This window comes from Acanthopagrus latus, chromosome 4 (genome assembly GCF_904848185.1).
Source record: "Acanthopagrus latus isolate v.2019 chromosome 4, fAcaLat1.1, whole genome shotgun sequence".
Lineage (NCBI taxonomy): Eukaryota > Metazoa > Chordata > Actinopteri > Spariformes > Sparidae > Acanthopagrus > Acanthopagrus latus.
Genome location: NC_051042.1, coordinates 349,117 through 374,930, shown reverse-complemented (window position 1 = coordinate 374,930; position 25,814 = coordinate 349,117). Strand labels below are relative to the sequence as shown.

The 25,814-nt window shown below is 42.3% G+C and overlaps 1 protein-coding gene across 1 annotated transcript; it reads left to right on the top strand.

The window, feature by feature from the left end:
• Nucleotides 1-986: 986 nt before the first annotated feature.
• abhd17c (abhydrolase domain containing 17C, depalmitoylase) lies at nucleotides 987-23,870 on the top strand. The gene is made up of 3 exons (XM_037095665.1): nucleotides 987-1,847; nucleotides 12,904-13,083; nucleotides 20,894-23,870. The coding sequence occupies exons 1-3, from the start codon at nucleotides 1,363-1,365 to the stop codon at nucleotides 21,111-21,113; spliced, it is 885 nt and encodes a 294-aa protein (XP_036951560.1). The 5' UTR covers nucleotides 987-1,362; the 3' UTR covers nucleotides 21,114-23,870.
• Nucleotides 23,871-25,814: the final 1,944 nt, after the last annotated feature.

The window sequence follows — 25,814 nt, the reverse complement described above, 5'->3', positions numbered from 1 at the left end:
GCGCTCAGCCTGCTGCTCCGGAGGGAAGGGCTGACAGTACAGATGGTGCCTGGGAGTCTACATGGAGCACTGCTGTCACTCGCTGCTGTGAAGGTCAGGGATGCTTTTACCGAAATAAAGTCTACTCTTTTTTAATAGAACTTGATAAAAGTGGTATGTTGATAATGTGTTTACACACTTACCTGAAAGCTTGAATGTCCCTGACCTGTAAAGAATAATGGCTGTAACGTGTTTTCAGTGTGTGCTCACGCTGCTGGTTGTGGAGTTTGGAAGGTACCATTCCAAAAAATATTCTTGAAAATCCAAATAAAAATTACGCTTTGGGATTTTATTGAGGCCATCCTATAGCATATATATTTTTGTTGTTATTTTTTCCTTAATATTTTCTTCCCTTCGGGGTTTTAGGACAGGCTGGGCTGTGGTGAGGGCAGGGCCTCTATGCAGGGGCAGAACTGACCTACTGAGGCACCAGGAAGGACGTCACTCATGGAAGCACTCATGCCTTATTGCAGACTTATGAGATTTATGTCCTTAAGCTTTGGCAGAATGGAGACAGAAGTCCTGAGGGCTGCTTCCACCCTGGTTGCTCCGTGCAGCAGGTGAGAAGGTACCTCAGGACTCCATTCATGGAGCTTCCCAACACATCCTGGTGCTGACCTCTCCTCTGTGAAGGAAGCTGACAGGAAGTAGCTCGAAATGATCCGAAACACAAGTGCTGAGGAGGCAATATCGCTCACAAATGTTATTTAATGTTAACACAAGTACACAGACACTACAAAAAAAACAAAAAACTCAATTGATTCCATGAGTATGATTTGAATGAAACATATATGCATGAGAACGTATGTAGACTCTGATCATTTACTCTGTCTGAAGAGATGAGGAAACATAAATGCTTAAACAACTATTAGCCTAAGACCAGGCACTCGTTCTAAGATACACAATGAATAAATATGTTGACAGAAAACACACACCGGCAGCCGAACCGGATATCCGGTTCCGCCGGAAGCCCGGCTCCTCTCCGTCCTGCAGAAATGGCTGCTCTGTCTCTCACAATGCATTAGCACCAAACCCTGACGGACAGCGAGCGGGATGTCACAGGGGCGGAAGTGCTGACCCGAGACCAGCCGCCGCACGGGGTTGTGGTGCTGATCGACGTGTCCTCCATTGTAACGCTGTAGTGAGTCTGTGATCTCCATCAGCTCTGAGTTGTGTTGTTAGCTAGCTTCCAGCCAGCTAGCGCGTTAGCTGCGCAGCCACCTGTCATTGAGCGCCGCTCGGTGAAGTGTGTGGATGGGACATCAGTAGCAGCTCTGCCTTTGTTTTCAACAGCGGCTGATTTACTGCTGAGCCCGAGCCTAAATGCCCGAGCAAGGTCCCAGGATGAATGGGTTTTCTCTTGGTGAACTGTGCTGGCTGTTCTGCTGTCCGCCCTGTCCGAGTCGCATCGCGGCCAAGCTAGCTTTCCTCCCGCCGGAGCCCACCTACTCGGTGCACGCTGATGCTAACGGGGCGACGAGCCTCCACCTGACGGAGCGGGCAGACTGGCAGTACTCCCAGCGGGAGCTCGATGCAGTGGAGGTCTTCAGCACCAGGAGCAGCCGGGGTAACCGGGTGGGGTGCATGTTCGTGCGTTGCGCCCCAAACAGCCGGTACACGCTGCTGTTTTCCCACGGAAACGCCGTGGACCTGGGGCAGATGTGCAGCTTTTACATCGGCCTCGGCTCCAGGATCAACTGCAACGTGTTTTCCTACGACTACTCGGGCTACGGGGTCAGTACTGGCAAGCCCTCCGAGAAGAACCTGTATGCGGACATCGAGGCGGCCTGGCAGGTCCTGAGGAACAAGTGAGTATGATCCTGAGAGAAGAAGATCAGACACGTAGTCCTGTAGTCCTAATACAGGGACACTGCAGAGGACACACACCTGTAATGTTTAATACCGAGGGCAGCTTCATCATGAAGGTGATGGAGACATGAAAACATGTTATAAACTGTACACACTTATGGATTAATAAGAACCTGAAGACGCTGTTTCAGACGGTAAACCTTTTACACAGCAGATACAGTTTTTATAATCTTTGTTTATGTTAAAGATGATGGCCGACCATTTCAGTTCAAGGTTGTTTATTGTGCAGTAGAGACAATGAGGAAGGCATTTCTTTGAATGAAGAGCGAAGTCTGTCTTGATTTAGTCCAGCTGAAAGGTTCTTGGCTACACTGGATTTTGTTTTCCAGAGAGTGACATGCAGGATCTCCATGCACAGCAAACCACCATTCACAGATTCACACAAAGCAGGGCCTACTTTGGTTATTTGACTTAATCAAACTTTATCAAATTGCAGTGACACCTGTTTGTGACTACATATTACATTTTGAATCATTCTTTCAACTCAGAAACAGAAAAGTGAATGTTGGCTTGTATGGCTCTCAGACTTCAGTCTCCTGGTCAGGTGCAAGTTAAAGTGTTACTTCTGAATCTGTTGTCCGTCTCAGTTGACCTTCAGAGTGTCTGTGCAGATACATTTTTGCTGTCTAGGCTACGTAAGTGACACAGAAATGGAGAATTTAACAACATCCATTGTGATCACCATGTAAGGGTGTTCCTGTCGGCTGGAAATTATATTGAGTCGGTTTTTGATGAATTCTAATTTCAAAACCTGACTTTGAGCTTTAGAGTTTAAACAATAAAAATAGAGGAAATTCAATATTCAGATTTTGAGCTTTTCTTATGTTGATGTTCATGATCTAGTGATTTTCCTTGTTGTGAAGCTGGGTTTTAAGCCTGTTTGGCTCAGTTTTGTCACAAGTAGGAAGCACTGCTCCAGCTGGGTGTCCAGTATGTGTGTTTGACAGTCTTATTACCGCTGACAGCCGGTGACTTCTCTACCACTGTGAAGCGTTGGATTATCTGGTGGATCCCTCTCCATAGAACTTCCACAGAGGGTATCACAGGTACCAGGAAAAAGAAAGACTTGTGTGCAGTGTTGCTTTCAAACTGAGCTGTAAAATGTTTAATTTAGGAGGCAGTACTGCAGGCGTGGACATCTGGTTCACTGCAACAGGTGAATTGTTATCTACAACAACAATATATTTGTATTGCTCACCAGCTTGTTGGATCGGTAACTTGTCCCATTTTCTCTGATAAAGTGGGGTTCACACATAAGGATTTTATAAATCTTAACAGATCTTTACCTGTAGAGCCCCCACACATGAAGATTAATCAGCTTGATCGTACTGTGTGTGGTGTGCTCCGATACTCTCAGCACAGGACACCACACATAAAGATTATCTGTCTCACAGCTGATCTAGAATCTCGTCCTCCGAGCCAGAAATATCGCGTGATCAAACGTGACAACCTCAGCGTCACCGCGCTCTTCATAAACGGAAAAGAGCAGAGACTGTATATGAAAGAGTAAATAAACGTTTTAAAACACAAAAGACATGGAAGACATAGAAGAGGGAATGTGAGCTTTTCTGACAGCACACAGTATTTGCATTAACCATCAGTATGACGGGTAAAGGTAGCGCCGACGCTAAACCCATTAAAAACATTAAAATGGCTAATTCAAACACCCCCATAAGGAAAACTTAGATCTCCCCTCTGTTTTTATTAACGTCCGTTTCTGTGTTCCTCAGTCAGCTGGTCGGCTACGTTGCGTTTCACGTCACATTTCACGGAGTAGTGACTCAGGAGTCGCCTGCTTCCCCCCCACACATGAAGAGTTTTCGTCGTAAATATTGAACAAGTTTAACATTTATGATTGTCGGCTGCGACCCGTTTCCGAGCAAATTATCGGGACAAATTGACTCTTAACACACCACAGACCTCAGGATAATTGTAGAGGATAGTCTTATAAGACAGGATAGTCTTGTGTGCACCCTCATTAAGGCAGAGTTTGTTATGTGTTGAGGTTGTTGAGGCTGTTTGTGTATTCTGATTGTTAGGAGCTCATCTCGGTCTCTCATACAGGTTAGAGCTGACCTCTCTGCTGTGGGCTGTGTTCTTCAAAGCAAACTACACAGCGCGTCTTTTTTTACTGTGGTTATCACTTCACATATCAACCTTATTTGTTTTTAACTGTAGCAGCGACTGGCACACTCATACTGTACTGGTATCTGGACTTCCACGTGAAAAGCTGTAAACATCACTGTCTTTAGTAACATCCACTTTAAACAGTTCGTCACATCTGTATCATGTATACTGTAACTTCGATCAGGCAGTTAGCCTATTTTAAAAAGCAACAGAGGAGTGAGTGAGCAGCTACATGACCTTTGACCTGCAGCACAGGGGAGACTGACTGACCACTGTTCAGTATTCAACGCTCCAATATCCAGCATCTTGCCAAATATCTGTGTCTGTGTTTTATGTTTTTGATTGCCAGTAAGAAAAACTAATGCTGCTGCAGCCTCTGCCTCTCTCAGGTAATGTCCTGCCCACAGCACTCTGACTGGGTACCCAGTTAAACCACTGGAAATGTACTTGTGATGTTAGTGATAACATTAACCTGTCTGAAAGTGACAGCTTGCCTGTATGAATTGGTGTTTTTTTATGATATTTTATATGTATTGTTAGCCGATAGGGATGCAACAACATACTAAGTATTAATACAATATTTCATTAAAAATGCTGCTATACTGTGGGACTGTGAATTTGTCTCGGAACATGTGAGCTGGATATTTTGCTCATAGAGCTCACAGATCTGTAGGTAGGAGGGTAATCAGCACGGCTGGGACGATACCATACTGTCACAATACTTGTGGTGTCACTTCGATACATATAGCGACATCAGACCAGTCTGTCTCTGCTCAGCGCCATGAGGAAATATTACAGCTGGCTGTGTGGTAACACATGCATCATGTCTGCAGGACATGAGAGGACAGTGATGAGCTCTCTGCAGTGTAATGGGCCTCTATGGTGATGTAACACTCTGTGGCCTGTGAGGGCCACGAGTCCCAGGTAAGCACTACTCGTTTGGCTCTGCTCAGCAGTTCTTTTACTTGTGACTTTACCTTGTTGTAGATTATGAGCATGGCTGACTCATGACGTGATAAGATCCACCATAAGTTGTTCTTGATAACAAGCGTATTGAGAGTTGAGGAATGATGTGCAACATTTGGTTGCATGACAGCAGGTCTCAGCTGTGGGAGGGTTTAGGAGTCGGAGAGCAAAACTAAGGACTAATATCGACTCTGTCATGCAAGCTGCAGTGATGTGATGATCAGAGACAAGCAGCATGAACCACTGAAGCACATGATGCATGACACATTTCAGATAAGATGAATTTACATGCATATATAAAATATCACCAGAATCTATAGCTGATAAAATGTCACTTGAAATCGCTGTTTTCTGTGCATTAAAAGAAAAATGGTTTGATGTTAAACCAGCTTCACCCTGAGCTCTTCAGGAAGGGACTTGATGTGAAGTTTGAAAGACTACTACTGCTATTTGTAAGTTAAGACTCGTTCAGTCACCTTTTTTGTCCAAATCCAGACCCCAAGGGCTGCTTGTTCATTACCAAGCAGAACAGCAAAAATTTAGTATTTTGGCTGATGTTTTCTTACTTCAGGTAAGGCGATTTGTGTAGTTTTCATACTACTGAAATTTAGTTTCAGATGTATTAAAACAACAGAAGCAGAAACTTGACTGCTCATCTCTGACATTGCAGGTACGAGTCGGTCTAATCCCCACCTGATGTTGGTTGTGTAACTTTTTTTCCTGGATTAAATGCTTGTGAAGACTATACAGATTTATTGAAGGAGAGACATCAGTGCAAGTGTCCCATCGTTATTATCACCTCGCTGCCATAATATAAGCCTGGCTGATCATGTTTTTATTTAGAATTTAACAGCCCAGTAGATTCTGAACATGCCTCTGATTAATGTTCCATTTGACAGATAATCTGAAAATCCCTGAAAGGAAAGTGTCTCTTCCCACCTAGTATTAGACACTTTATTGTTCATTGACCCTTTGGAGAGCGATCTGCTCAAGCATGAAGCAGCGCAGATCATTAGGCCCTCCTTAGGGGAGAGAGCTAAGCACCTGAGGAGGAGGTTTATGTTTATTCAATATCTTTTTAATTACATTTTAGGGAAAATCATTAAGAATATGCCCTTAACCAGCAATTTAATTTCATTGTGGTTTTCCTGTTGCTCTGCCTTCAGGGCTCTGCTGAATTGTAAAAGCACGAAATACATTGAAGATAAAGATTTGTTTGCACAAAGACCAGCTGGCTTAACATTTTGATAATTGCTAAACGAGTTTATCATTCTTGTCTTTCCTCCTTGAAATTACATTTCCCTGCACCAAGCTTTAAAGACACACTGTCAGTGTTAAATGTGTATGTGTATAGACTCAATCATAATTTAACTCAGTTTATCTGTCTGCAGATACTGACAGGCCCGAATAATATTACAAAACTCTTGTTTCATTAGTTACTAATACCATTTTTTTTAAACTTGTAAAAGACGCCGTAACTGCAGTTAAAAGAATCTCTTTAAAACTCTTCATCTGCCTTTTACCTTGTTCACTGGAGTGTATTTAGCAGAATCTGAGAATACAGTGCATTGGCTCTGTCCTTCTTCTCCTTTGGGAGTAATGCTGAGCTGTCGGCTGTGTTTTGTAAATGGTTATTTTTCAGGCAGGGTTGTTTAATATTAGATTGCACGGGCATCATGTCTCAATGTTGTTTACATCCATCATAATGTTGCCTCTGGCAATCCTCCTGAACGCCTCAGGCATTGTGTGGCACACCCACCACAAAGGCCTATTTACTCACCTTAATAAATGTGATTTGTTATGCTGGTTGTCGCCATTCTCATGAAGCCCTTTTATTCAATGCCGCACAAGGCTTTATTGAAGTAGCATCAGTCCATCTGCATAACAATCATTTTTTATCTTCGCTGACCAGCAAACAAGGGGCATAATGTCTGCTGAATGAATTCTCACCTGAAATAACTGTTTTTTTATCTTTGCTCAAAGGCTCTTTTGTTTCCTGTGAAAGAAGGGCTGTCACAATTCTCCACATCCATTGATTGTCTATTTTCGATTTAATTTCTTCGCACAGCAGCTATGCTGCCATTTAACTGTTGCATCTGGTTCTCTAAAGAACATTGTCACATTTCACATTTTGTTTTTATGGATTTAATAAAACAGCAATGCTTTTTACATGTTAGGTTAGGCAAGTTCAAATTATATTCACCAGAAATAAATATTCCATAGAAAAATACCTCCCTCTGGGGTTTTAACAATATAAAACAAAAGATGGGAATTACATTTGTTTCACAGTATGTTTTTTCTCATCTGTCCAGTGTAAACCATCTTCTGAAACAAATCTCTGAAAGATATCCAAAACTTGTGAAGCTCATTTTGTCCTCTCATCACAGGCTGGTATGTAGGTAGGGATGAGGGAAAACGTACTGGGAGATGTACCAGTGCTGCTTCTCATTTTGATGATCAAAGCTGAAAGCTCATTTTGATTCCTAATCAAATAATGACTCCTCCTACTCCAGACACACCTGCCTGCCAAAAATAATAAGTTAGACAAATTAAACTTGCCCCTTTTGATCTACGAGGCTTTTTCCATCAGTATCTACAAGGTGTTGTGTACTGGAATGAAGCCAAAGCATTCATGTTCAGCTCCATGTTCACTTTGTTTGAAACAGGATTGGATGACCGTATTGGTACATGGCTAAGATGAAAATTACTTTCAGGATGAAGGAAATGATTATGTTTACAGCATCCGTCGATCCGTCTTGGCAGCTTGTCCTACAAAGTGCATGTGATCCAGTGCCTTGATGACGTGCCACCGCTTTTAGTTTCAAATGCACTGGAGGGTTTATTATATCCTGTGCATGCACTCATTAATAAACCCTGCACTGTGTCTTACATAGACTGACATGTAAGCTCAATGAGAGTCTTTAAAACTGCAATTTCAACTAGGAGACTGTTGTGGCTTCAAGGTTTTCATGCCAGTCTTCATGTTTCAGTGAGATTCTACACAGTTTGTTTGGATATCAGCCTGAGTTTGCAAATAGAAACATGGTTCTCTCTCTCATCTGGATCTCTGTCTCTGTGGAAGTAGCTTTTCATTCACATACTCAGGTTTTTGGACTGGGAAAGTTTCCTCTTTCCAAATACTTGGGTGCCATTTGTTTTAGACAAACATCAGAAGGGAATCAATATAAATTGATTGGCATCAGAATAAAGGAAATGGATTTGTGTGGATTGTTAGGTTACACACTTGACATGTACAGACTCCACCTCTATAGTGAACTGAACCTTGAAAAAGATGGTGCTGCCTGCTCACAGAATAGAAACGTGGCAGCAGCCGGCTGCGACAAAAACGTTGTAATGGACTTGAAACGCAGCCAAATGTCACATTGCCTTCGCCAATCACATGAGCTGGCAATCAGACTCATGGCATGAATGATAGTGAGGGAAACACTATGTGTGATGTGTTTTCACTCAGTTTGAAACACTTGATTTTTCAAATGTGGTTGCTCACAGTCACAGGAGGACCTGCATGCTTAGCCTACTCTGGCAGAGGCTTGATGGCAGATCAGAGGCAGAGTAGAGCGGATCAGAAGCGGGGCGTGTTATTCAGCATGGCCACATGAAGTTTTGTGTTGTTTTTCACTTTTTAACGGAGTGAGATGTCAACCCTGCAAACAGTCACAGTGAGTCGGGCAGCTCTCACAAGTATCTGGAATGCAAAATACAGAGCTGAGCGGGTTTAACGTGTCGAACCTGAGGTAACACCTGGTCAAAGCTCAAAGCCGGAGAGGGTGAGGTGTTTGATCACCTGAAAGCCACGTCAGCCTCTCAGCTTGTGTTGATGCCAAACGCATCAACATCATCATGTGTACACTAACGCTTACTGATGCTTCTGATTCACTGCAAAGCAATGGAGACAGTTTATTTTACAGTTTAAGTAGAATCTATATATGACGGCAGTGCACCAAAACTTAAGTGGGTATTTGTTAAGTATAAATCATCACAAGCATCTTTTTCTGCATTAGAATCTCTCTAAGAGTTTTGGTAAAACAAAAAGGCTGATATGTGATTTGGGTTTATACAAATAAACTTGACTTGAAGTTTAAAGATATTGTTCTTTTTCAAACCTTCTCATTACCAGAACAGCTGACACTGACTGTCCATCTGCTAGATGTCAGAATTGCAACCACGACGCCCAGTACTGGTGATAATCATCCTCAGAGTTGTGTAGTGTTTCCCCAGTCCTGGCCGTGTGCTGTAAGATGCATCAAAGTCCAGTGTTGTGTGAGTCAGCTGGCAGCCTGGGGTACTTTGCCCATTCATGCCCGGTGTCCTAATCTGCTATCAGGACAACTGCTCAGTTCGGTTGCTGCTTATCAGAGACAGGATTTGTCTAGGCCAACAGATTAGTCACACCCAAGCTGTTATCTGAAGAGCTGTTATGATGGCATCACTTCATAGGACACTTACAGCCCAGCACCTCTTGTCCAAATCCTTTGTCATGGTTGTCTGTAAAGCAAGGGTCTAATCCTTCTGTGCATGTGTGTTGTGGCAGAGTGCTGCTGAACATTTCTGCTCGGCCTCTCTCTGCATTCTCAGCGCTGTCTGGAAACGGGAAGGTTTGCTTAAAACTTCCTCCCCACACTGTGAGTTCTGGCGCGGGAACATGCCGTCCCACGCCTCCCTTCCCCGTCAGGCCTGTTTTCTGTCAGTGCCGTCTTTCACCCAGCAGTACTTCAGAGGAGAAGCTGGGAGGAGCCATGCTACCATCCAGGTCCAAAATCCATCAGTTTACTGTGCACCCAGCAGTGTACCTGACACCAGACACCCCCTTCATCTGGAGAATGATTTCCAAGAGTTATCAAAAGGATTCACACGTTCTCTCCCTAACTACTTTATGTTTGTCTGCATGTTGCTGCTCACCTGAGATCCACAAATATCAGGAGTATGTTTGACTGGCCATGATAATTAGGCTATCAAATTATTGTACAATATTTGGACAGGACCTCAATCATTCTTTTTTAACGCAGTTTTGCTGATGGTTTTTTTAGGTGTGTTTTTTTTTTTTTTTTTTTTTAAGGGTCAGCAGCGACCACACCGGCCAGAACATGCCACTGATGAGACGGCTAACTCTCTTTTTCTCTGAGCCATGGATATGGAGCGTGAATTAGTTTAATGTAGGGCTGAGTGATATGGCCTTAAAATCGAATCTCTGATTTTCTTAGGCCAAACTTGATTTACTCGATTTTAATATATTTTTTTTTTCTTCTTAAAAACAAACTACAAATGACAAAGAAATGATTAAAAGCGTTTATTTGAATGCTTTTATTGTGAACAGAGTTGCTCTGCCATTTTAAACAGTGCACCTTCGAACTCACCTGAAATAAAATGTGTCCCTTTTTTGATAAAATGCTTTTGTAAACATAAGTTTAAGATGTCAGATTGCATGTTTTTATAAAAACAGATCAGTTTCCTGGTTGGGATGATAAAGTGTGAACAGAACTTTCATTAAATACTTTTTTACAACAGGTGCCTTTTGTTAACAGACAGTCTGTTGTATCCCTGCAGATGTGTGGACATAATGAAACATCTGCATGCTGCACAGTGAACATGACGTGTTGTAGGTGTTCAGGACATGAGCTGTCTGCTTGATGTCTGTTTTACACATTCTCAGCCAGGAAGACGAGCCTGTCTGCTTCCTCTGGTTTGAAACGTGGCCTGTTGTGGCCTCGCAGCACAAACCTGGGTGGAACATTTCCAGCATGTGGATGAACCTCCGGCTTCTCCTCTGTATATACAGGCAGTATATCTTCAACGATATGCAACCGGGCCCCTTTCTTCTTCTGAACACAATGATTAAATGGTTCCACTAATGTCGGCTGCTTCATAGCGGGTGTTTGTGGGCTGCAGCGGTCTGTACATCTCGTAGTGAACAACAAGTGTCCCACTCTGACACATGCTTCTGTTTGAGATGCTGAAACAAATGTGTTGGTCTGCTGTCTTTAGTTACAACAGCCTTTAAATAAACTGTGGATGTTTGAGGTCTGACGCTACAGAACCAAACTGCTGATGAGACTGTGACTTTTTAAGAACGAACTCTTGGCTTACTGCACGTTGTTGTGTTTGTTTCTGTGTGTGAAGTAAATGCAGGTGGAGGGCGGAGCCTGCTGGGAACTACAGGAGTCCATGTGGAGCAGGCGGAGCAAGTTAAAGAGAAAATCCATGTTTTCATTTTTTAAAATAAACCACAAACTCAAATTACTCGATTTTACCGATTTATCGCCCGGCCCTTGTTACACAGGTTACATATTTCCTCGCATTAGAGGACACTAGACAGACTGGTAGTCACACACACACTCACTCACTCACACACACACACACACACACACACACACACACACACACACACACACACACACACACACACACACACACACACACACACACACACACACACACACACACACACACACACAGACAATGGCCTTTAAAATACACTATCTGGGCAGGTTGGGGTCAGTGGTTTGGTAGAAGTTTGGGTTAGTGATTTTATTAGTTGTAATGTTCATTAGTAGTGCAGTTGCAACTCAGTGTCTGCTTCATTGCCTTGTCCAGGTTTATAACATGAATAACACATTTTACCATCTGAAAGACAAACAAACCCTTTATCCTTAGACCCAGAATGGGGGACAAACTCTTCTTGACTCTAAACTCCTGTTCTCTTGCTGCTCCTTGCAGCACTAGCCTGCATTTGCATATGTGACTACAGCCTGAAGCATTATGGCTGATCATTGCTGTCTGCTAACCTGCGTCTGACACATCCTGGAGGGGTTGCACTGCTGTCATTGACCCTTCCTCTGGCTCTCTACTGGGCACAAAGTGATATTAGTCAGTATAAAGTTGAACCACATTCAAAACTGGCTGTTTGTTTTGTTTCCAAGTATTACAGTAAAAGATATAATGCAGACTCATGGTGGTCATGTCATCTGACCCCTCAACCACCTCAAGCTCTTGATATGCTGTAAGGATGTTGGACCTGTCAGGACGGTGTAGATACAGTACAGGAACCTGTGCTGTCTTGTATATCTCTATGCAGATGTGGTGCAGATTAGATTGTGTTCCTGGAAGGAAGAATATCTTCTGTCTGGGATGGATCATAGTTTTGGGGTTATAGAGGGATGTCTGTGAACATCTGCTGATTATCAGAGAGTATCATCTTCATCTTGATGCTGAAATAGTCCCGTCGCTGTGATACAATCCTCATCTCCTTTGGCACTGCCTTCACTGCTGTCTATATCTTATCTGTCTGACAGCCTCTTCCTCTCCTTTCCCACCTTTCTGCTCATTGTTGTAGTCCTGACATGGAGACAGCCACACTAGAGCTCGATATCATGTAATCTGTGCTCTGGCATGAGCCTCTGTGGTTATACAGACATTGGCACTTCATTAAAAAAAGGATATTTAGCAGTGAGTGTAGTCCACATCTGATAGTAACAACACCATGTGTGCTAACATCAGAATGAACAAGCACCACAGTACAAAGTGTTGCAGTTAATTGCAGTGATTATGATTCCTAAGATGAACCCTCGATCTGAATTCATTGTATTATAACGTTTAAATCAAATTCTATTACAGAGGTAAGTGGGCAGCTACTCTCTGTGCTAGCTTTCATTTGTATTTGGGTAATGTGTGATAATGTGCACCTTCCAAAACCACCGAGTGGCAAGCAGAAAGGTCAGAAACAAGAACTGAAAAAATGAATTCACGTTATCATCATTATTTGGTGTCTGAAAACCACTTATTCATATTCTACCAGCATACAGTTGTTAGCTTGTGCTACTTTTCCACCTAGATATAAAATCAGCTTATAAACAAAATTGTCTTGTGTATGTGTGTGTTGTACAGGTATGGTGTAACACCTGAGAACATCATCCTGTATGGTCAGAGCATCGGCACTGTGCCCACCATCGACTTGGCTGCTCGCTATGAATGTGCTGCTGTCATCCTGCACTCACCGCTCATGTCAGGGCTGAGGGTGGCCTTCCCCGATACACGGAAGACCTACTGCTTTGATGCCTTCCCCAGGTAAGTCTCAGACACCTCATGCATGCACACCACAACAACAGTTACCTGGCCAACGGAGGTCAACGTTTAACTGCCAAGAATAGTTTTGTGCAGTCACGCATGTTGGTCGGTGGGTTAATTTGCATACGGACAGGCTGTCTGCCAACTGCTTTGATAGTCTGAGAAAAATGTTGAGTTACACAGTATGGATACATTTCCTGCAGAAAGGACCCAAATTTAAGTTAAATTGTGTGATGCTACTCTTTAATGTAGCAGGACAGCCCGATGTTGTACCACATCAAGTACAAAGACCCTGCTGCCATGTCTGAGGATGGCTCGCAGTGAAGGATTCAAAGACCTAGTTCAGCACTTCAAGCCTCAGTATGTTATGCCAACAAGAGCGACTGTGATTAAAGGATGAGCTTATAGTCAAGCTAGCCAGGATAGACAAGCCAGCGTTAGCTCTGATAAGCCTTTCACTGGACAGCTCTCACAAACCAAAGTGAACTTAACAGATATCTGTTCTGTGTAACTTCATCTGACACTGCCACTGTTGGCAACCAGACCAACATACCGTGCCCCTTTCTCAGGGTTTCTAGACTATCCATAACATCCTCCAGCGCTCTTATGTCATCTCTATCACTTTTTAAATTGTAGAATAAAAAATCAGTGCATCACTTCGCGCTCCAGAGTCCATGTACCTTGCCTAGACGTACGGAGTGAATCGCACAAATACTTATGATTAAGGTGTGTTCCAAGGCTATAGTGTTCGTCATTTGCATTATTACAAATATCAGAAGGATTTTGAATGAGCTGGTCTTAATTTAGTTTGGGTATTTAGCTCAGCTCTCTATTGATACCAGTGCTGTACTTTAGTATTTCACTGTTCTGTGCCACTCATCTTTGGCTATGCAAGGCGGCCGATACATCCTTCTGCCCACATCCTCCAGCTCCTCCTGGGGAATATTGAGGCATTCCCAAGCCAGATGGAAAGTGTAATTCCTCCAGTGTTTATCTGGGTCTATCCCGAAACCTCCTTCCGCTAGGATATGCCCTGAATATCTCCAGGGTGGAGTCCAGGAAGTATCCTAGTCAGATATCCAGATCACCCCAACTGGGTCCTTTGGACATGAAAAAGCAGTGGTTGTCCAAGCTGTTTCTCCTGTCTGAGCTCCTCTTCCTGTCTGTAAGGGTCAACCCAGACACTTGGCTTCTGTTCAGTTATACTGTATCTACAGTCTCAGTCAAATGACAAGTCATCCTCACTAATAGAGATGTTCTAATCTATCAGTATGTTGGAAATGAGTAGTGAAACAATTTCAGATATTCAGATTTGATGTGTAGCGATGCATCTGTATGATGTGGTGTGGTGTAAAGCAGCAGTAGTCAGGTAAAGTACCTCAGACCCGCTCTGACCAAAGATTTTCCTTTTTACAGAAATGTCTTCTGGTTGTAGTTAGTTTGTAGTAATAGTCTAATAATGGCTATGGTATTGGCCCTGAAGGAAAAAGAAACACTGACCAGTGCTGCTAACCCCGTATGGATGTTACATCATGGATGTGCCTGAAGCTTTCTAATCACAGAATACACAAGACACCAGTAGTGAAACAAAAAGCTGCGGCCTCGACCGTAAAGTTCGTTCTCTAGTTTTATTTTATTTTCTCTAGTTTATTTTTCAAGAAGAGTTATTGTATCTTGCACGCTTCATTTCTTTTGTGTTGCTGCACAAGAATGTGATGGAATTTGAACAAGTTATTCTGTAATTTATTCAGATTTTTCCCAACCTACCATACTACAGCCAAACATAAAGTGCACTGCTTTATACTTGTTACCTTCACCAAGGAGGTAATGTTTTCACCCTTTTCCCTTGGTGGGTTGGTTGGTTGGTTTGTCAGCAGGGTTACACAAAAACTACTGAAGTGATACAACCCATTAACTTCTGGTTCTGATCTGGATAAAGAAACATTATAGACAGTACTTTATTCAGACTGCAGGCTTGTGATCGATTTTTTTAAGGGTTGACAGAAAAAGTACCAACTTGCAGTTCTAGAATTTACAGCCACATGCGACAAAGTAATGGCTTTTAATATGCAGAGGTTTTAGTGGAACTGCTGCTCAATTAAATCCATCTTGCTGCAGATGGTCCATGTTATCACTCCTGCTTAGAAGTCAGAAAAGGGGGCATGCTGTTACTGCATATTAAGTGTTGTCAAAGCAGAATATTGAGGTGGATTGATCATTTTAATCAGTTACATCAGTTCAGCCATCTGTGAAGTTAGTGCTGATAAAACGGTGGGAGTTGGACAACTTAATGTAGCATATTTTATAAGTGCCACACTGGACGAGAACAGCTATTACTACACACTACAATGGTTCAGTTGCTCTCAGTGCTGTATGTTAGGAAGGGTTATTAAAGGTGAGTGGGGGCGTTTTAGACAGCTAGTGAATGCAGAGCATAACAGATTAGTTCAACAAAAAATCAGAAATTAATTGGGTCTTATGAAGCTAATAGCATCCACACAAAATGTCTAGATTGCCATCAATAATGCCCCTAATATAAACCCTTAGCCAAAGATTTTAGTAAAATAATTTTATCAACCTGCTCAACTCAGAAAATCACATTCTTATCCAGAATTTATGTTGCGCTCCAGTTGTTGAATGTTTTGTGATTGCTTGGTGACAGTGAGTTTATTCAAACTTGCAATATGGAAAAGAGAACGCTAGTTTCTGCAGAAATCAGTGGTCTCACAACATTATTCTCTCTGAAACCGGGGAAATGCAGCAGCCCACAAGAGATGATGCTGTCAGAAGTCTGTCAGCATTAAGCAAACACACTAAAGGCATAGTTAACACACATCATGCCATCTCATCTCTTACTGTTTGATATCAGTGATAAAACAGCCATACCATACACAATATCACTGTTGCAGTGTCTTGAAGAAACTGGAACACATGATGTAATGGCTGAACAGAACGCTGCATTCTTTAACTGTATTTAACGTTAAAATACTAAAGCCTCATCCAGCATAATTATTCATCCAAGCCGTGTGTCAGTGCACTTCATGCCGTCAAACTCATCATTTTTAAACACCAAACTCTTACTAGCCTTGTGTTTGTGTTTGCACCATGCACAAAATGAACAGCTGCTGCTTCAGCACAAACTGTTTGACCTAAAACTTGTGCTTCAGAGCCAAGAAGTTGAATTTTGATGGTGTTGTTATCAAAGTATCATGCCACCTCAGTGGGCTCATAATTTAGTCTCTCAATGGATTACAGCCTATGTAACCAAATAATGAACAGTGTGACCATGTTAAAATTTAATGAGTCTTGGGCGTCTCCACAGATTTGTAGTCTGCAGTGTAGCATCGTGTGGAATATTAAGTGTCAGTTTCAGGCAAGCGTTGTGAGATGCTTGTGTTTGTAAATCTGTGTCTTCATATTAATCATTTTGAATATATCAGTGAAGCATCAGCCAAGGGATGTATGTTCATCTCTTTCAGTCAAGCCGATTCAGCAAGATTTAGTTACAATTTGATGTTTTTTTTAATTATACGTGAATAAGACCTAATGGTGGTGTTGGATTTTATGTAATACTGACATGTCTTTCTATTATTTTGTCCTTCCCCTTAAATCAGTCAGGTTAAATACAGAAAGGACTCCTGTGTAATGCAAAACAGTTCAACAGCTGCACAAACTGCAGACAAATGATCAGCACCTCTGTTGTTTATGATATACGAGGACACAAACTGTGGTCATATTCACTTTATCTGCTCGAAGGTCCAGTGGCAGCCAGGACACAGTAAGTTATTACTGTACTTATACTGACAATTATTTTGATTGTCACCTATAATGAAGATTGTGAGCTGATGCAGGCAGCAGAGCGTCAGAGCAGTTTATGTGGACCAGGGGCTTCAAAATGATCTCCCAGGATTGTATTGGTCGGACCAGATTCAGTTCTGATCTGGAAATTGGGTGTTTTAAAGCAGATCAGAAGCTTTCTGATCCTGAAGATTCAGATTCAGATTTGGTAATCCAATTCTGCCTGAAACCTGGATAAAAAATGCTGCTTTTTGGTATTTCAAACTTAAAGGCAGAGATTTGAATGACTTTGATGCCAAAATCCAGGATCGTTTGGATTGCACCTCAGAGCTGGATTTGAGGTAGACAGTTAGGACAGTCGATTACATTTTAACTCTAAACTGAATGTGCCCCTCTAATGTAAAAGTGTTCTAGTTTTAAGAGAACAAGTAGTTTAATTAAAGAAAGCACTTGAATTAATTCTTAGGTCATTCACTGGTGTGTTTGAGTTCACAAAGGTTGCGTTTGAAGTGCATCTCAAGCGTCCTGTGTGAACGGTCTAACCTGGTAACATGGAAAGAGGTAACACCATGCAGTAGTGCTGCACATGTGTCCCATGTGTGAAGCCTTAGGACTGAGGATGGTGCAGCACAGAGCAGCCTGAGTGAAAAGACCAGACATGGAGATAGATGTGATGGTGAGAGAGATGCATTGGTTCTCGTCTCTCTCTCCCCTTGTTGTCCAGCAGAATACCAGGGCCAAGAACCTTTCCTCGCTGGTAAACACACCGCCGGGATGTCGCGGCTGCAGTTACTCTGGGCTTGTTGTACAACACAGATGCGCCTGGTGGCAGAGCAGCAGCAGTGGACGGACAGCCTGCTTGCTTCCCTCAACGATACGAGAAGCACTCAGTCAGCAAAAAGCGTCACAAGCAAAACAAGCATGTGATTGGCTGGTAGATATCATCAGAGTCCCAGCATGTGTGTCTGTGTGGAGCAACAAGATGTCTTGTGTCAAAGCTCCCCAGCTGGGCGTCTATAGAAACCAGCAGGAGAGCCCACTGTCAGCATGTACCAGGGGTCTCCAATCAAGTGTGATGCTGGGGTTTGGCCCATTTCTTATTCTATGTACATCACACATAAGTTGTACCGTTCTTCTGAGGGATTGTTTTTTTGGTCAAAGTTGATGTCTTGATTTAAAAGTGTGTCACAAGTGTCAGTCTGGTTGTTTTTTCTTCTTTTGCAGTTTATCTTGGAATCAGATTATTTTCAGTGTGAATAGCTGCAGGTTGTCAGAATCGGAAATTCAATAGTTCAATAAGACAATACACAGGAATAATAATCAAAAATAAACAATGTAATGATAATAAATAATATTGTATGATATTAGCTTGTCTTACACTGGGCACACTATATTCCAACCAAGGCCCAAAATATGGCTGAGTAAATGAAGAGTTAATTTTTAGAGCACGTTGAAGTTCTTGCACACCATAAAGTCTGTCAGGCACTGATGATCAAAACTCTCAGCTCGGACTGTCTGTCTGTGAATGTTAATAAAAGATAATTCCTTAATTTGTTTCATGCAAAGTCTATGAGTAGGGCATGTTTATTCCCCTAATACAATCACCTCCTCATTTCCCTTCCAGCTGTTCCCTGTAGGAGTCACCACAGTGGCTCATCTCCTCATCAGCCAGCAAAATGATCAGCTGATCAAGTCCCACCAAGTTACAGAGCTAGTATCACTCATTTAGCCCATCAAACACACATCACACCATCCAAGCTGTTAACAGCCTGTCGACAGACTAGCCTGTTAGCCTGTTTCTGGCTAATGGTGACAGTTAAATGTTATTGGATTATACGCAGGCTTCGGCAGGATTCAGATACTCTAAGATGATTATATTGGAATAGTTTAACAAAAAAATCCAACCCTGACCCTAATGGTGTCTGTAAACCATTTCCCATTGTTAGAGGGGTAATTCACTCCTCTGTCAGTTTACTCTGCGTAGCTGTGAGCTCACATTTGTTCAAATGTTAGAGATGATGTCCATGTGTGACAGCCTCGCCTGCCATCATTCAGTCTGTGCACCCCAGCTGTGAAGTCAGCAGTAATTGTTTTATCCCATCTGGAATGAAATTAGCTCACAATAATTTCCCCGTGTTAATCTTCCACCTAACCTCTATCTGAGCAGCAGGGCAGTACAGAGGCTGAGCTGTCGAACCTAGTTATGGTCGAGGATGATGAGTAATGGATTTGTGTGCATGGCAGGGACCGGACCTTTAAACAGTTCCATTCAAGCCACAGCAGAGCTGAGCATCATTTACCGAACTTGGTGAGAGTGTTATACACAGACACATTTACACAACATGTTATTCTCTTTGGAAAGAGACAATGTTTCCACACATCACGTTCACTAAACAGTTGGAATTAATGAACACCAGCTGAACAAGAGCGAGGGGAGTTCCAACAAGGACAAACATCAGAGCTCCTGAAAAGGCCACAGCGTCGCAGTGAATGATCACAGAGCAGCTTGAAAAATAGGGTGATGAAACAAACATTTGAACTTCTGTTTGACATGCCTGGAGATGACATCACGTTTGGCATCTTCACTAATTTGTCTGACCATATCACAGTAATGGAGCCACACACAGTCCTGCTGTCTCCCCTGGTTTCACTGTTCTCAGCTCAAAGATATTGTAATTGCACACATAGTGACTTTAATATGATGTTATTTTAGACTTTGGTGGTTAGATTTGAGGTCTTTCTCATTCTCTAATGGGCTTCATTCATCATGGCCAAGCACTGGCCCAGTTCAAACTTACATTCACATTGCAATTGCACGGACGAGCCAGATTGTGTGTGAATTTGATGGAATCCCAGAGTTGTTTGGATTTTTGACCCAGAGTTGTCACTAAATGAAACAGTCTCAACTGTCCAAGGTCCTCCTCACTTGTTCCAGAGTTTCTGACCAGGTCAGCGGCTGAACTTTGGCCAGTTGACAGTGACCCGTATTTACTTACCCGTAAGTAAATGACAGTCACAGAAGTCACATTGCAAAGACAGACTTTCTCATCATGAACTTAAGACCAGAAGTTCCTACGGCATCAGTGAATGTAACTCAAAACAACTTTACGGAAACTGGATCAGTTGTATCCAAAACACAATCAGACAGAGCCAAAATGAGCTTCATCAGATACAGAATTCATTTGATAAACAACACAAGAGTCCAATCAGCAGTCGTCCAGTCAGAAGAAGGCCGTCATTGTAGAGTCTCAGAGGACAGACAGCGTCAAGCACCCCAGCAGGGAAACAAGGACAAACACTGGAAGAGGGCTAAGAAAGACCAGAATTTCACAGTGGGTGATGAAAAAGTCTGTTTGCTGATGAGTCTGATGATCACAGTGGTAGATAAGAGTCAGTAACAGAAGGATGTGTGTACAGAGACAGACAGGAGAGAGAATGATGCCACAGTGAAACAGGGTGGAGGAAGATTCACATCCAGGGCTGTTTTCACTCAGACACTGACTGCGACTCATGTTGTAGTATGAAACCAACAGTATGTGAACTGCAAACTATCTATGTGGAAATATTATACTAGACGTTATAGTATTGATCTGGGAATCAAATAACAAGAACTTGCTAGTTCAATGCAAACACATCATGGGAATTCCCATTTATCACATATTTAACATAAAACAATGTGTGCATACATTTACAGGCATGTACAGTAAAATGAAATTCTAACTACTGACTTCAACCTGTTGGCTAATTCAATCTGTTACTGTGTAGTTTCATCACTGGCCAGCTACAGCAGGCTCAAGGGGTCGACAGTTGTCAGCCTTAGTGATCTGAGACCTTTGGACCCTTCTATGGTTAAAATAACAAACAGATTGTGTGATTTTCCATCTTGTTTTATTGTAAATGTTCTGAAGATAACGGGTGGATCTGTTGTGTGTCTCTGTAGAGTAAATGATAAAGTATGGTACGTCAACAAGGTCAGTGTTCTAATCTCTTTTCATCTCTCTCCTCTCTGTAGTATTGACAAGGTGTCCAAGGTGGCATCCCCAGTGCTGGTGATCCACGGCACGGAGGACGAGGTGATCGACTTTTCCCACGGTCTGGCAATGTACGAGCGCTGCCCCCGTGCTGTCGAGCCCCTGTGGGTGGAAGGAGCCGGCCACAACGACATTGAACTGTACGCTCAGTACCTGGATAGACTCAAGCAGTTCATCTCCTTCGAGCTTCCCACTTCCTGAAGGGAGCTCAGCACTCAGGCCAGGGTTCATCTCAACACACTCAAGAAGCCTCCTCCTTATCATGTCCCAGCTTCCTCTCTTAGCAAATGGACGGGGCTGGACTGGACTCCTCTCCTCCCCTCCATGGAACCATTTCAGGGCTGGAATATGTGGTGGACTGGAAGAGGAGGTGGTTTTAGACTGTTGAGGTGCGGCCGAGGATAAGACCAGTACCAGTCAGGCGTTAAGCTGAGGCTTAACATGTAGTGTCCTCAGAACCTGGCTGGTGCTCGTACATGTGGACACAGTTTCCCAGTGAACCTGGGCCTAGACGGTGTTTGCACTTCATGCTCAATTGGATTCATTTCCCACTCCAGCTGTCAGCTTCCTTCCCTTTGGACTCATTCTGTCTGCCACACCTCTCACTCTGAGCTTCAGTCCGTCACATTTCCCTCTTTTTCCCTGTTTCTCCCACAATCCCTTGTTTTTCTTTTGACTGACAGTCTTTCAATGTTCAAGCTTGATTTTTGTATTCTTTTATACCAGGTGAAGAAGAATCAATTTTGCGCCTCAGGATGCAAATGAAGTTTTTTACTTTTTCTGTATTTTTAAGTTACCATTCAGGGTTGATTAAACAATTGCACTTTTAATGTGCAGATATTTTCAGGTAATGATTTGTTCTGTTTAGATATGTAAATGTTGTTTTCTTTGTTTTCTTTTCTTCAATCTGCATTCCATGTTTTTCTTAATTGCAGGTAGAAGTTTCTGTTCAATGGATGTATGTGCTCAGAAGCTGTTAACCAGAGTGCCCCCCTGCACATCTGGCCTTTGTAGTCCTGATGCATGCTACTCTCTCATGCAGGGAGCCGTTTACACCAAACTTTATGAAGAAGCTTGCTTTGGCAAACACAGAGGAAATACTGAAGTTACTTTATGTTGGAGCCATTGGTAAATTCAGCACACAAACAGCAGAACTTGTCTCAGTAAAATTCCAACATTTGAAATTAGTTTGCCTGTTCATAAATGTTAAAATGATGCACAGTGAAAAACAGGTGGATCTTATGGATGAATCTAATGCTGAATTTACCACACGCCTAAATGATTTCTAAAATGGCTCTACAGATGGTTAAGTACACTGATTTAAATCAACCTGTGTTAGAGGAATACAGATACTGTAGATATCCCAGGACCTGGTGTGAAGCCGTTGTTAGAGAAATGATCTCTCTCTGTAATCCATGGTCCACTGTAGTCCATATTCTCACAAAACTCTCACTTACCGTATCTGAGTTGTCAAAACAGTTGTGTGACTTTGTCAGTAAGCAGTGCAGCAATGGGTATCCCACAGTGTGTTTAATACAGAAGCTTACCTCAGTAGCAGAGAGCAGCATGTATCCTGGCTAAGTGTTTGTTAACTGAAGATCATGTGTTAATAAGACTTGACAGCTGGTTGAGACGCACACTTGACTCAGTGCTGTAAACTGAGGCCAGGGAGCATGGTGCTGCGTCTACCTGCAGACAGAACACAAACTGTGAACTCTGCACCACTTGAAGGTATTCAAGGTGAACATGCTGGCCATTGGTTTGTGTGTGTGTGCGCGCTTTTATCATCTCACACGACAGATGAAGCCTTATGTTTGTGGACATTTCACTCGGTCCTGTCGACTACAGCAAGGCACTCGTGGTCTTCAGGGGGACTGATAACTGCTGCTATTCATCAGAGGAATCAATCAGTCAATCACTGTGAAAGTCAGACAGTTTGGGGAAGACAGAAATGACAACGAAGGTACTAAAACCAAATTCAGCCCAACCACTGTCCTCCTCCTGTGTCAGCCATGTGTTCCTGCCTGCAGTAGGAGAGCAAGCAGCCAGGGTTGCTGTCTTTTTCCAACACTTGTCTGTTGAAGCCTGTGATACTTTGCTCTCATCCCAGCTTGAACTCCAAAGACATCTGAAAGAACCACGGCGGGGAAATGGAATGTGGAAGTAAAGAGCGCATGCAGATCACCTCTCGTAGTTGTGGATATTTCAACTTGTATCGACTGTACTTGAATCATTTGTTCTTTTACCCTGCAAATGAAAACGTGAACTAAGTGAAACACTAAGTAAGAAAACCTGAGGATGAAGTTAAACAGTCACATGAAGTTAAAGGTCGTATGACACTATTACATTGAAGTAAGTGCTGAAACTATTTTCAGAGCAGAATTGTATTTGAGGGATATTTGCATAGCAACTTGTGCTGATCGTTTGATTGATCTGTGTATTGCTGTGAAGTGGTTTGTCAGTTGGGTGTTTTCTCATTATAGCTAATGTCGGCTGATGTTTTTTGGATAAGGAGCCCTCGATCATCTCTAGCGTATTTCCTCTAGCTCCTCTTTTTAAAGGAAATGAAGACCCTGCTTTAGTCCTGATTATTGTTTTGATACTGACATTTTTATGAGGTTTTCCAGTCTAAATGTTGATAGATTTACACTGTCTCTGAAGCTGGTTTGTACGATAATCCTCTGTAATAATATTCTTCAATATCTTCTCTATACATATTAGCCCTTACACAGGGCACTCTAGTCTCATTGATTTAACACTGGAATCACAATATGCAAATGAAAGGCAAATGAAGCTTGTAGAACCAGATTTTGGTAATAGTGTGTAAAACATAAAAAAAAGCCTTAAACACGCCGTGAAACAGATTGTCATACATGTGGTTGTTGTTGCAAGAACGCAGCACAGTGGATGTTTTAATGCTTATAATGGAATAAAGGATGCATGGAAGTGTTTGTCTGACCTTATTGTTTCTGTGTTCATTCCAACTAGGCCTCACCTTAAAGGGTCAGTTCACCTAACCTGACCTGTACCAGTCTCTAGAAGAAGAGGCACTGTCATAGTAACTGACACCAAGTGTGACAGTGTGGAGCCAACAGCAGGAGAGTGCCACCACCAACACTTACTGGAACCAGTTGAAATATTAATAAAAAAATAACCTTCAGGGCTGTCAGTATTTTGTACTTTCAGTGAAACGCTGACAGAATAGCAGCTGTGCTAGACCCTGTAGAAGCTGCTACAACTGTAGCTATCGTCATACCTCAGCCACACCTGTAGCTGCCAGTAGTTCTTCCTGCGATGTGAAACAGTTCGCTGCCTGTGTTTGGCAACAAGTGCAACAAGTGCATCCAGTCTGCATACATCTATCTCGCCAATCCAGCTGCCATGCAAGGTAACAGGTAACACAAATCCAATGGTGCCTCCATCATCTGCCCACGCTTCCCTCACAAGTGGTGAGGTCAGTGATGTCGACGACCATGATGAAACGGCTGCGTTCACTACTCAATAAGCAAAACATTAGCTGTGTCATCTCAAGCAGCACACACGACACTGTGTGTGTGAGGTCATGGGCGTAGGAAGCCTTTACTGTAAAATGTGGTTTGTATTGTTCATTATAACAGGTGATGCTTTATCTGGCAATAGTAGCATGAGAAAAAAAAAGAACAGTAGGCCTACAGTACATTTCACACTTTCATCCATAAGAAAGTGCCCAGATATTATATTTAAATGCAATAAAAAGCTTAACGTATGTAAATTGATTCAATGAATAATTCCTAATAGCTTGAACAGTTCATGAAACAAAAATGGCCGTCAGTTGAACTGCAAGGCACTAAAATAAAAGCTTTTCTCAGTTCAAATGTCCACAGAATTAAGTTATGATTGCAATATGTCAACTTAAATGATGCAATGACACTTTATTTTAGAATTGAATACACTGACTTATTGAGTGATAGTATCATATAAAAAGTTAAATCGCATTTAATTCACATCAAAGTATATCTTAATGAAAAAGTCAATGTATTCAATTAATCACTTTTCATTTTCAATTAATTTCTATAACGTCCAGCTCTCTTAAAACACATTCATTACTTCATTCATTACACCAGACAGCCACTGAACATACAGTTTGGAAATCACATAACAAACATGTTGCTAAAGGTTCTCAGTCACAGAATCACATTAGATAAGTCATTCTTGTCTCCTTTGTCATCAGTAGCCCTGTTCACACTGTCTTCTCAAGGCGTGAATCTTGCAGCGATACTCGCCTCGCCTTCTGTGTGAAAGTTACAGAGGTGGAATGGGAGGAAACATTGGTTTCGCCTCTGATCCACCAGCGGAGGCAGTAACTGAGCTGCGACTGAGGAGACTGAGTGTGATGAACTGATGCCGTTCAGTCTGACAGCAAACAGATTCTTCACTCATCTTAGAGACAAAAGAATTGTTCATAGTGATAGATACAGTTAAAAATGTTAAAGGCAAATCAGAATTCATGTTTTATGTGATTTGATACAGTCGGTTAAAAAGTGTACTTTCCCTTTAAGACCATATACATACGTTAGATATTCTGTTGATTTGGAGGAGGTGGTGTCAGTGCTTGAGAGCTGTGGAAACGGTTTTCTTAACTTGTGATCAGTGATTAGTAATTAGTTACAGCAAGTGTGTTAGCCAGTCACATTCATCTGTAAGTCTGTGGAATTTACTTTACTTTAACTTTGAAACAGGGTAATAAACAGAGATTTTTGATATTTTTCTTCATTACAACGTTTCTGAAGTGGACTGTTGTTGAACTGTATTGCTGGGCTGGCTCCAGACACTGCCTGTAGATCGTAACTTCTTGCTAGCAATAGATAACTGAGTAAGCCATTGCAAGACAATTCAAATCTCTATACTTATCAACTCAAAATA